The 12,456-nt window shown below is 42.5% G+C and overlaps 1 protein-coding gene across 1 annotated transcript in view; it reads left to right on the top strand.

Moving 5' to 3' along the window:
* The window catches only part of PDE10A (phosphodiesterase 10A), a 131,704-nt gene extending 121,182 nt beyond the window's left edge, over nt 1–10,522 (top strand). The window contains exons 20-22 of the mRNA XM_068110734.2: nt 720–800; nt 3,247–3,335; nt 5,268–10,522. Of these exons, the coding sequence (XP_067966835.1) occupies nt 720–800; nt 3,247–3,335; nt 5,268–5,376 (279 nt within the window). The 3' untranslated portion in view covers nt 5,377–10,522. The remainder of the gene's footprint in view (nt 1–719; nt 801–3,246; nt 3,336–5,267) is intronic.
* The last annotated feature ends 1,934 nt before the right edge of the window (nt 10,523–12,456 follow it).

Raw genomic sequence — 12,456 nt, 5'->3', positions numbered from 1 at the left:
AATCGGACAATTACTTACCGAGCTATGTCCAAAAAACGATTCAACCAATCAGAGAGCAGCGAACGATCGCGTGTGCCGAACGTGGAGGACACACTCTGCCTCGGATGGCACATTTGAGAGCGTATTCATTTATTTCACGTTTGCAAACTATGTTGGCGTTAAACTATGTTTTAAAACTAATAAAACCGAATTTGCGATTCATTCGCTTTCCTGCGCGTTTGTGCACGCGATGGCGATTTCTTTACCAAACTCCGGAAGCCGTTCGCTTTGGACCAAACCATTGCATGTAAATAGAGGGGGGGGATTGTCACCGTACTCGCAAGCCGTTCGCTTTGGACCAAACCATTTCATGTAAATAGAGGGGGGGGATATAATTTTAGATATATATATATATATATCTATATATATATATATATATATATAAATATATAGTATGTATATATATAGTACGATATATAGTATATATATAGCATGTAAATAGAGGGGGGGGGATATAATTTTCGATATAGATATAGTACGGGCAATGCCCTAGTTATAACAATAACTGCACTGGCCAGTCAGCGAAGAGAGGAGCAGAGCTTGGCTTATGTGTCGGCACTTCAGCATTATGTTCCAAGGTGAATTATTTGCAGGGAATCAAAGCAATTGCATTTAATTATTGATATTCCGTGTGCAGAATGGAAATTATACATTTTTCCCTTTTGAAATTTGCAATGCAGGGTGATGAAATTAAAAAGAAAGGCCAACAACCAATTCCCATGATGGACCGCGATAAGGAGGACGAGATGCCTCAAGGACAGGTAAGCGAAAGTGGAGGATTATTTGCAACTTTTGTGTGCAATACCATAGCAAGGACACATGTGTGTTCACAAGATGAGTGCGATGTTCCAACAAAAAACAACGTTGCAAACTGTGTAACAGATCCACGTAATTCCGTGTTTTGGAGAGGCCTGCGTATAGCTCGAGTTTTTCTACTTTCCTGCAATTTCTGAGGCTTTTGGAATTCCAAAGTTTCTACACTGTTGCAGTACAAATCCTTAATACAAACTAAGTACAAATCCAGTACAAATCAAACTTCTTGGATGTGTAGTTTTCTGTCCTCACTACTAAGCCATCTTGGTGAACATGCATTTGTTTGAAACCCCCCCCCCCCCCCAACCCCTCCTGCCTGTCTGTTTGTCTGTTTGCAGGATTTCTCAAAAAGTTATGGACAGATTCGGACGAAATTTGGTGTTGAGTGTGTGACGAGGATTAATTGACTAGATTCTGGTGAAGATCCGGATACGGATACGGATACTAGAATTCTTAAGTGATCCTTCAACATTGAAAGATAAGGCCAAAGTCCTTCAACATTGAGAGATAACGCCCAAAGGTCTATATCGCACGATATATCAAAATGTTATGGACGCATTTGGATGAAACTTGTAGGACTGGTTGGGTGTGTGACAAGGACTAATAAATTAGATTTTTGGTGAAGATCTGCAATCCCAATCCGAGGATGTTTTTATTATATAAGTGATTGTTTACCATTGAGAGATAGGGTGAAAAACGATATATCACATAAAATCTTGAAGATTTATGGACATATTCGGACGAAACTTGGTGGATAGATTAGGTCGGTGACAATAACAAGCCGATTAGATTCTCGTGAAGGTCCGGATACAGACCAGATCCTGCCCATCAGTGGAATACAAAACGTAAACTGTTCAGTTTGGCAGAGTATGCACTCTATCGATCAGTATCGTTCTCCTGTTATAATGTCACTGTTGGGCACCAATGACACACACAACTATGGGAGATGCCTCTTCGTGATGGTTGTACCCCCCAACACAAGTCGGGGGCCAAATCTTCTCCATTCTTTCTTGCTGCCCGGATTCGTCAGGGCAGCACGATCATGGTCAGAGTGCCGATCGGTCGGAGTGCCCATGAAGTGGGGGATCTCTGCGTTGTTCCTGCGACATCAATCGGCTGTCTTTGGGCTGCGGGCTTGTTCGAGAGAACTGTCCAGGACTATGCAACAACAACTGACACACATCACGCGCACACAGCACACACACAAACACGCACACGTACATATGTGTGCACATATGCCCACACACACACACACACACACACACACACACACACACACACACACACACACACACACGTGGGATGGAGAGGTGAGATTGAGGATTTGTGCCATGTGCGGCTACTTCAGAGTCACGTGGATCGTCTTGGATGTGGTCTGGCCTGGCGGCTTGCTGGGTTTCTTCGACTTTGTCAAGCTGGGCGCAAGGGTGTTGGATTTGGAAACTCTCTCTATGCCATGTCATGCCTGCAGGGAACCGAGCTCCATGAGATCCAGTAACATGACGAATACAATAGCTTCTTAGACGGTTTTGGTGGGGGATGGGGAGGCGAACCATGGCTTGATGGGTTTTGCCCACTCTGGCCCATTGAGGAGGACACGCATGTGCACAGGGAAGGGGGCCTGAGATTTGGCGGAACCGAGTGGAAGGGGGGCCTAAAATTTGGCCGACCCGAGTTGGTGGGGGGCCTAAGATTTGTCGGACCTGAGTGGAAGGGGGGCGTGAGATTTGGCAGACCCGAGTGGAAGGGAGGCCTGAGAAAAATGAGGACTGGTGGCGATGACGCTCACATGCACACACACGTGCATCAATTGTGATTGTGATTTGTTATACACGTTTGGCTTTGGTGTTGCTTTTGGTGTTGCTTTTGGTTTTGCTTTTGGCTTTGCTTTGGCATGTTTTGTTTTTGTTTTGCGTGACATTATTTGCTGTGTATTGTATGAACACATATTATTTTATGCGTTATATACATGTATACAAACATATTGTGCACATGTTGTATTGTATACACACATGTTGTGTGTGACATGTTGTGCGGTGGTGTGTTGTGTGCATGTGTCTTGTGTGTGACATGTTGCACATATTTTGTGCACACACATATGTACACAAACACACGTATGTATGTACATACACACATGGAGACACATACACGAAGGTGGATACTTCGAGACCTGGGAGGACTCCGTTCCACCTTCTGAAACCTGCATTTGGAGACAACAACCAACGACACACACACCAACTGGGTCCAAAGCATTGTGATGATAAAACAGAGTACATGATTAATTGTGAAGCCAACACACTCTATGTTGCTATAATCACCATGCCAACAGGGTGGCTAACAGGTACTGTATTTATGAGGCTATTATAACATTAATTTGTTTGTGTTTTTATGAAGATTGGCTTTTACAATGGAGTTGCCATTCCCTGTTTCACCACACTTACTGAGATCATGCCTGTGACAAGTCCTTTACTTCAGGGTATCAGGTAAGAAATCGTTCCCATCATTAAAATCTTAGCACACAACATCTTTTACACTGTAATCACACGAGTAGGCAGTTTAGGTCATTTAGCAACAGACCTATCCTTGAGCTGTCTGGTTCAAGTGTCCATTCCTGGATAATATAAATAAAACAGCTGTTCTATAGTGAAAATCATCTTTTGGAAGGGATTTCAAGCTCGCTCTCCCATCTGAAATAAAGTGGATGTAAAATGTCCTTTTATTCCATTGTAAAGAGTTACCCTTTGGGATGGATGCTACAGCGTTGTCCTTCGATTATAATATGGGATATCCATGTTAAGTAAAAGGAAACTTACCTGATAGGTTCCGAGGGCTCTTTTCAAGGTCGTCGCCCCCAGACTGCTTCCAACTGCAGTTTGTTCATTGCAATATTCCCAGGGATGGCCTTTAAGATCTCCGTAAGGTTCTTATTTATCAGTTCAAGTTGCTCCAATTAATCACTGATACAATTTTGGCACTCTTCAGCTTCCAAGATCATTTCACTTCATTTTTGAGAACCTTTTATTTGATCATTTTCTTGATTTCTGCATTTTTTTAGGACAAAATCGCTGGGTGCTGACACCTTTGCGCCTAAGTGCTTTTTTGTACCTAAGAATGATATCTGGTCACAATGCTTTGTTTTCTATATTCATGCTCGATGGGATCACTCGGTTGTACGTGAACGTTGTTTTCTTGTTTTCAATTTTTGACTTTTGGTTCACGTTTCCACGAGTTTTTTTTAGAACTGGGATATTGAGACTTTGGCAAATGTGCCAGTGGAAAGCTTGTGTGCCTTTGGGTGTACATCTGTTCTGACTTGAGTTGTTTTTTTCTTTACATCCCGATAGGCGGTGGCTCATACTTTTTGTTTCCACTTTGCAAACCTACACTTGTCCAATTGACTCCGTCCCACCATTTTCTTAAAACCGTTCGTATAGTGTCCTTGGGCATTTATAATTTGTTTTCCATCCCAGGTGAGCTGACTTCTTCGCCATTTGAAAGAGCCTTCTTTGTCTACTCTCATTCTGTCAAACTCTTTTATGTATATATATGTATTTTCCTGCTCTTTTATTGTTCTCCCAGTTGTCATTGTGTATCTGTTGATATTTCTTTTAATATTTTTATTTTGTCTTTTTTGCAATCATTGGGGCTGTATTTGTTGCTGTTTCTTTTTCATGTATGACATCTTCGACTCACACCTGTCTTTGGAATTTTTTTTGCTAGGTGAGTTAAGGATACCTTTTCTGGCTTGCTGTTTTTGTCTTTGCATAAATATTGGATTTGGTAGTCTGTCCAACTTTTCACATACTCAGCCAATCCTACAGTTGTCACTGTGTGCACTTGGTTGAGCTCCATCAGTCCGCTGCCTCTTTCTCGTCTTGGCAGGTACATTCCATGAATGCATTGCTTTTTGTGGAACATTTTAGGATACATAGTTGAGGTTCGTGTCATAGCTAGTACTAGTACACTGGATGCATCAGGATGCAATGGGGGCAAAAGGAACAGTTGAGATAGGGAGGAAGCTCCAACAGCAGAGTTGAAGGCCAAGAGAGAGGCAGACTTGGACTTCATCTTCACGCATTTTACATTTTTAACGTTTTACATTTGGGATGGATGCTACAGCGTTGTCCTTCGATTCTAATGGGATATTCATGTTAAGTAAAAGCTGGGTACTGCTTCGGTAATTGATATTAATGACACTTAAATGAGGGAAACACTCATTCTGGAAGGAAAACAACAATTATTTCTGAAGTCTTGTCGTCATGGAACATGTTCATTTTACACAGAATGCTTAAAATTTTTGCTAGATTTTACACTTTAGTCCATGTGCTCGATTACAAATCGTGTATTATTTTTGTAATTCTGTGACTATGCAAGTACGCTTGGTTTTGAGGATACCTTGTGATACGTATTTGCAGAGACAACTTGGCTCAATGGGAAAGGGTTGTTCGTGGAGAAGACACATCAGTGTGGTTTCCTGGAGAGTCACAACTATCTGAAGATCTTCCAGTCCGCGTGGAAGACTGAGACGCATCAAATGAATATAGCAATACCTAAAGATGGCACTTTTTGTTTTTAGAAATCAGCAAATTAATGCGCTCTATCTGAATCACCTTCTCACAAAATCCATGCAGACTCAGCAAACTCATTCCAACATGTCCTACCAAACTCAATATTCTCATAACATCACATCAGCTGAACGCCTCAAACAATCATCCATCATTCCTTATCCCCAAATGCCTCCATATTCTTTAAACACTCGCTCAGTTCTCAACCCACATTCTTGTTCTTTAACAATTTACATGTTCCGAAAATGCTAAACTCATTCATTGTTTTTGAAACACTCATTACTCCTCTCTGACTTGCCATCACACCCACTGATCTCCCCCCTCTGCGCTCGCCGATCTCATGTGCTCCTCAACCCCACTTCTCCTCACCGAGCTCTTCACTCAAACATGCTTTTTCTCACTTTGATGGGTTAAACAGCCTTCACTACAAATGGCTGTCTTGCTCTCAGTTTCTACTCAACATAACCCAGTTTAAAGTTGCACTAATTGCTTGGTTTCAAGCGAGAGGCTTAAGGTAAAAACAGAGCGTATCTATGGTCTCATGTGAAGCACCTTCTCCTCCCACATGGTGTGAGGAGCACTGGTTCCTTTTGCTTCAATTGTCCAAGCAAAGATGTACAGATTTTTTTTTTTAATACCTCCGTAAAAGCAACATGTATAGTCTCTTAATTTGTACAGAGTGCTTTGCAAAGGAATATTGTGCAATATTGCAATTGTTATTTTTACAGTAGTCTTGTTATGAAGCAGAATGAAGAACTGAGGTCGTTGCTAGTTTCAGGACAGAAGTAGCCGTCTGCGTTGGTTGCACAAGAGTATAAAAAAACAAAATAATTAAAACTGTTTATGTTATTCTATGTGAAAAATCTAAGAAGCGCTGAAGTTTTGGGACTCGCCTTTCCTCGGAGTGAGGCAGAATGTGAAAAAGAAAGAAAATTGATAGAACTACCGGTTTGTGACATCACTGATGATCTCACCACTGACTATTGGGGATGAGCAATGTCTTTTGGATTACACGATGACTTACGATATCTCAATCACCGCTGTGGGTGAAGACCTGGACAGCGAAGGTGGGTTCGTTTTACTGGGGCAGAAGTCTCGATGGACTCTTCTGTAGCCCTCCTACTTCTCTCAAATATTGATCTATTTTGCATTTAAAAGCATTGCTGCTCTCAGCACCCACAGTCCCAATTGGTAAATTATGCCAGTGATCCCATACTCAATGAGAAAATATATACTTTTCACATCCGATCGGCATCTGGAACCGCCTTTAGAGGCCATTTTTTCCCCGCAGAGTGCGGGTTGGCATTTTTCGGGCACCGTGGTCCCCTTTTTGAAGCAATGTTTTATGTGTTAGCTGAGCGGTTAGGGTGCCGGCTTGGGATCCTAGGATCCTGGGTTCGAATCCTGGTCGATCGCTGAATTAACGCCACGTGGGTTGACTCAGCCTGTCCTCCTTCCAAGGTCGGCAAATTGAGTACCAGTTCACTGGTAATTCCCTGTGTGTCGCAAGAGGCGACTAACAGGGTTGGTGGCAGGAAGGGCATCCGGCCATAAAACATTGCTTCAAAAAAGGGGACCACTGTGCCCAAAAAAGGCCAACCTCTGCTCTGTGGGGGAAAATGGCCTATAAAGGCGGTTCCTATCAGGTCCCTTCAAAGCCTTCTGCATTCCATTGTGGTTAGACTCGGGGCTGACAGTCTTGACTCAGTCCATGTTTTCCATACCTCTCACCATTTTGGTCGCACACCTCTGTATACCTTCCAAGAGATCGATATCCTGTTGTAAATGAGGCCTCCATGCTTGAGAACAGTAGTCCAATTGTGGATGAACTAGGTCCTTGTAAAGTCTCTCTGTGATGAACTTACCTCGATTGAGAATGACCTTGCGTATCAATCATCCAAGCACTTGACTTGTCTTTCTGACTGAATGGGAACAATGCACAATGGACACTGGGACAAAAGTTGGAGCATCTTGAGTGACGTATTGGTGGAAAATGGGGGAAGGAAACGTAATGAAACGACTGAAGGAAAGGTGGAAAAGAATGAATAATAACGTTGTATTAACAGAAAGAAACGCTTTCACCGAAACCATTTGGTGCTGATGTTCCCAATTTCAATTTGAAACCGCTTTGAGAGTATCTTGGAGTCATTTCTTCCATGGAACAGTATATGAAGCCACAGACATGTGACAAATGGAATGTTCTGCCAAGTTAAAATGATTGGTGACTGGTTTGATATTGTCGTAATTTCGTTTCTCGTTCCAAGGAAAGGCAAGACCCGAAACGTCAGCTCATCATTAAGTTATTCGTTGTGGATAACCCAAAACTGTTTCATTCAGAATGAATAACTAGTCATGCTCGTGCAGTCTTGTGCCGATGTGCGGACAAGTCACAATGGATGGAGTCTTTAAATGTACTTTAATTTTGTACTTTAACGTTTGTACTTTAAAATTTTTAAAATAATAATAATAACAATAATAATAATTTTTTGTTTGCATTGTTTTTGGCTCACCTGGAAAGTATTTCCAGGGAGCTTATGGGTTGGCTCATCGTCTTTCCGTCTGTCAGTCACTTCGTTAGTCAGTCAGTTTGTCCGTTAGTGCTGCTTCATTGCTTGAGGATCATCATTAAAAAGGGCAGAGTATGGACAAACAACCAAAGCAGTCTTTGCTATCTTATAGATAGATAGAGTCTTTGATGAGCTGGATGACTCTCTCTCTCTCCATTTAAGGAAGTTCCTTGTAACGGAACAGATTAAATACTTAACACGGTTACTGATTCGTGTAGGTAAACTACATATGGTAGTTCTCAGATACCCTCGATGTAGCACACTTACAGTGCATTCAGAAAGTATTCAGACCCCTTCACTTTTTCACATTTTGTTATGTTGCAGCCTTATGCTGAAATTGTTTAAATTCATTTTTCCCTCATCAATCAACACTCAATACCCCATAATGACAAAGAGAAAACAGGATTTTAGAAAGTTTTGAAAATTTATGAAAAAGAAAAAACTGAAATATCACATTTACATAAGTATTCATACCCTTTGCTCGGACACTTGAAATTTAGCTCAGGTGCCTCCCATTTCTCTTGATCATCTTTGAGATGTTTCTACACCTTGATTGGAGTCTACCTGTGGTAACTTCAATTGATTGGACATGATTTGGAAAGGCACACACCTGTCTATATAAGGTCTCACACCTGACATTGCATATCAGAGCAAAACCAAGCCATGAGGGCGAAGGAACTGCCTGCAGAGCTCAGGGACAGGATTGTGTCGAGGCACAGATCTGGGGAAGCCTACAAAATAATTCTGCTGCATCGAAGGTTCCCAAGAGCACGGTGGCCTCCATAATTCTTAAATGGAAGAAGTTTGGAACAACCAGGACTCTTCTTCGAGCTGGCCGCCCGGCCAAACTGAGCAATCAGGGGAGAAGGGCCTTGGTAAGAGAGGTGACCAAGACCCCGATGGTCACTCTGGCTGAGCTCCAGAGATCCTGTGTGGAGATGGGAGAAACTTCCAGAAGGACAACCATCACTGCAACACTCCACCGATCTGATCTTTATGGCAGAGTGGCCAGACGGAAGCCTCTCCTCGGTGAAAGACACATGAAAGCCCGCTTGGAGTTTGCAAAAAAGCACCTAAAAGACTCTCAGACTGTGAGAAACAAGATTCTGTGGTCTGATGAAACCAAGATTGAACTGTTTGGCTGTGTCATAGCAAAGGGTATGAATACTTATGTAAATGTGATATTTCAGTTTTTTCTTTTTCATAAATTTGCAAAAACTTTCTAAAATCCTGTTTTCTCTTTGTCATTATGGGATAAGGAGTGTGGATTGATGAGGGAAAAAATGAATTTAAACGATTTCAGCATGAGGCTGCAACATGACAAAATGTGAAAAAAGTGAAGGGGTCTGAATACTTTCTGAATGCACTGTACCTCTAAGCTGTCTAGCCTGGGTCCAAATCTCAACCCAGGTATAAACTGTTGCTCAGGTGTTTCACAGTCAGGACTAGGCGTCGATATGTGTGTGTTTGTTGCAACTAAAACTACATCCAGAAATCGTGAAAAGAAAGACCCTGAAAATATCTCTCTTGGCATCCTCCATGTGAGTGATCCTGCTGAAGTGGTTTACCTGTTACTCTTCATGTGTCGGAGTGTGTGTCTCCCTTGAACTCACAATATCCCAAATTTTCGATACAACAACCAATCTCTCCCACCAACTCTCCCACCCCCCCTTCCCATGCCCCCCCCCCCAAAGCCCTTCCACAGATCTCTCGATGTCTCCATGTCTCTCGGTCCCTGCTCTCAAATGTTGTGTTTGTGTCCTTCCCCCTCTCTCCCCATCTTGTCTACCGCTCCCGATGGTATATGTTTTGTGTGTCTGTTTGTCTCTCTGTGTGATTAATGTTCGCTCTTTCACGAGCCTCGATGTTGTATACAAAAAAAAAAAAAAAAAATCCACGGAATGTGCCTGTCCGTTATAACGAGACCCCTCTGTATTCTATTAATATAATTCTGCACTAGACAGTTGAGAAGTGTTTAGCAAACATCTTGGGTGGAAATGCATTTAGAGTCGTACACAGGTGGAATGAGTGATGATGTAGTGCTTTCTGAACATGGCCTATTTAATTTGGATGTGGTTATAATTAAGCTAAGGGATGGCAGGATGGCTCCGTTGGTAATGAGCTCACTTCTGAGATGTTTTGGTCAAATCCGACATGACATTCCTGCTGGTGAATTTCCAGCAGAGGGTACAGCATCTCAGATCAAGTTGCCCCAAGCAGACTGTCCTCCATGTGCTTCGGTTGTGGATGTTAGAAATCCCACAATGGCTTTTTCATTCGAATAATATGTCGTCCTTGGTATATTTTATGTCTTGGGATTAAAAGGGATATATGTAACTTAATAATAAAGGGATATGGATGTTATGTTAGTTGCAGTTGATGTTATGACTAGGGTGAGTGCATTGAAAAGTGAATTGATGGATTAAGTTATTGGAGTTTGGTGTGGTTATGGCACTAGCCAAATGGCCTCCTGTGTCTAGGTTTCCTTGTATATCCTTGTATATAAATCAGTTATAAATAAACTTTCTGCCAACTTGGCTTTACCATGGCTTGCTTTATTTGTTATTGTATATGTGGTCACTGTATAATTAAATAATACAAGGTGCAGTGTCAACTTGGGCTGGCAGGATGGCCTCGGCCCTAGAGGTAGGTATGCACACTCTCCCTAAGCTGTCTAGCCTTTGTTTGAATCCAGACCCAGATATACATTGTGTCTGTCATCCCGGTGTGTCACAGGCAGAGCGATTCATCAATGTGTGTGCAATCCTTCAATGGACGTTAAGCCGGGTGTTCCGTCTGCTGGTATTAGTTGGTGGACATTAAAAAAATTCCACGGGGTCCTTTGCGAAGAGTAGGCGAGCTATCTCCGGCACCTGAACCTATAACAAACTCCTGCCTGACTTCCTCAATCGGAGTGGTGACCCGACCAGGATTGTAGCTCAGTAACTGCTTTGGTAGCATCAACGCTCTACATACTACATGTTACCTAATTATGATATGATTCATGTAAAAAGTTGTTTTATTATCTCATTTTTGCTTATCATTATATTTAACACTTTAGAGTTTAGACCAATCATCGTTGTAATTTGTATTAAACTTTATTACAATTTTGAACTATTTCAGAAAGATACAAAATTTCACCCTAAAGAAGAAAACCAAACAATTTCACCAATGTGGTCGATAGATTTCTGGTACCACAAAGTACTACGTAGCATGGTGTTGGCTTAACGGTTAAGGTGGTTGGCTTGAGATATCAGGTTCCTGAGTTCAAGCCCCTACCAGCCGTTGAATGAACACCAGGTGGGTTGACTCAGCCTGTCATACCTTCCAAGGTCAGCAAAATGAGTATACCAGCTTACTGGGATGAATGATCGCCATTCGGGTATCCAACGTCGGAGTGGCGACCCATCCAGTATTATGCCAAATGGTCAAGAAACTGCTTTGGCAGCCCTATGTATCTGAAGATGCAAAAAGGAGAGTTCTTCTTCAAAGTACCACGTAATACATCCACCGTACATCACAGCGAGGGAACGTAAACGCACATGGGTTGTCAATGAGCAGGAGGAGATGCAGAACAGGAGTGTAGAAATATGAACGAAAAGGAAATCTTATGCCGGTCTTTCCAAGAAGTCTGATAAATAGATGGTTTGCAAATTCTCAACGGGATAAAAAATCATTATTGCTCCTTTCCCTGTCGAGAGAAATGACCCGGGCAATTAAACAAGGAAAATCTGGAGGAGAGAAGATAACATCGGGAATCCCATGCAGATGAATACCTGGCTTCTTTACCACCTGTACAGTAAATCCAACTGTAAAGGTGGATTCCACGAGGCCAGAGGTAACACTTGGCCGAGCACAGATATTCCTGTATGCAGTCGTATGATGGAGGTTGTTCTCCTGAGTACAGAGAACGTGGTAACTTAGTTGGTAATTTGAGAGAAGTAAAGAGTGTCTCTGAGTGAGAGGACATCTTGCTGGGAGGCAGGGGCGTTGAGAGGGGGCATGGGGAGGGGGGAGAGGGTGAGGGAGGATGGGGGTCAGGAGGGGTCGCTGCTTCGGGGCCCGGCGTCCGTTGAGGGGCTGGAGCTTCTGTAACTCTTACGGCGTAGCCCATCAGCCAAAGCCATCTAGAACAGTGTTTGTCCATCCGTATGTATGTCCCCTCAAACGTATACCAATCAGAGCTAAGGATCTGGTCACATGACAGGGTGATGTGATTACATCTGATGTCATTACGGCGGTACGGCGGCTGACTCTCCACACTCCGCCATTTTGATTTATATGCCATTCATGCCGAACATATCGTCGAACCTGTCATATATCACAATAGCCGTGCTCTACATTACGTTTTTCATTCAGTGTGAAACACAAACAAACCGATTGTTAAAATGACCATCAAATATCAAAAGCATCGGCGTTACGGCTCTTCCATCAAAATGGTACGTTTAGGCCTTAGGCATTATGCCTCACCT

The sequence above is a fragment of the Myxine glutinosa genome, chromosome 3 (genome assembly GCF_964187855.1).
Source record: "Myxine glutinosa chromosome 3, kmMyxGlut1.1, whole genome shotgun sequence".
In the NCBI taxonomy this organism is placed as follows: Eukaryota; Metazoa; Chordata; class Myxini; order Myxiniformes; family Myxinidae; genus Myxine; species Myxine glutinosa.
This window is presented reverse-complemented; position numbering and strand designations above follow the sequence as displayed.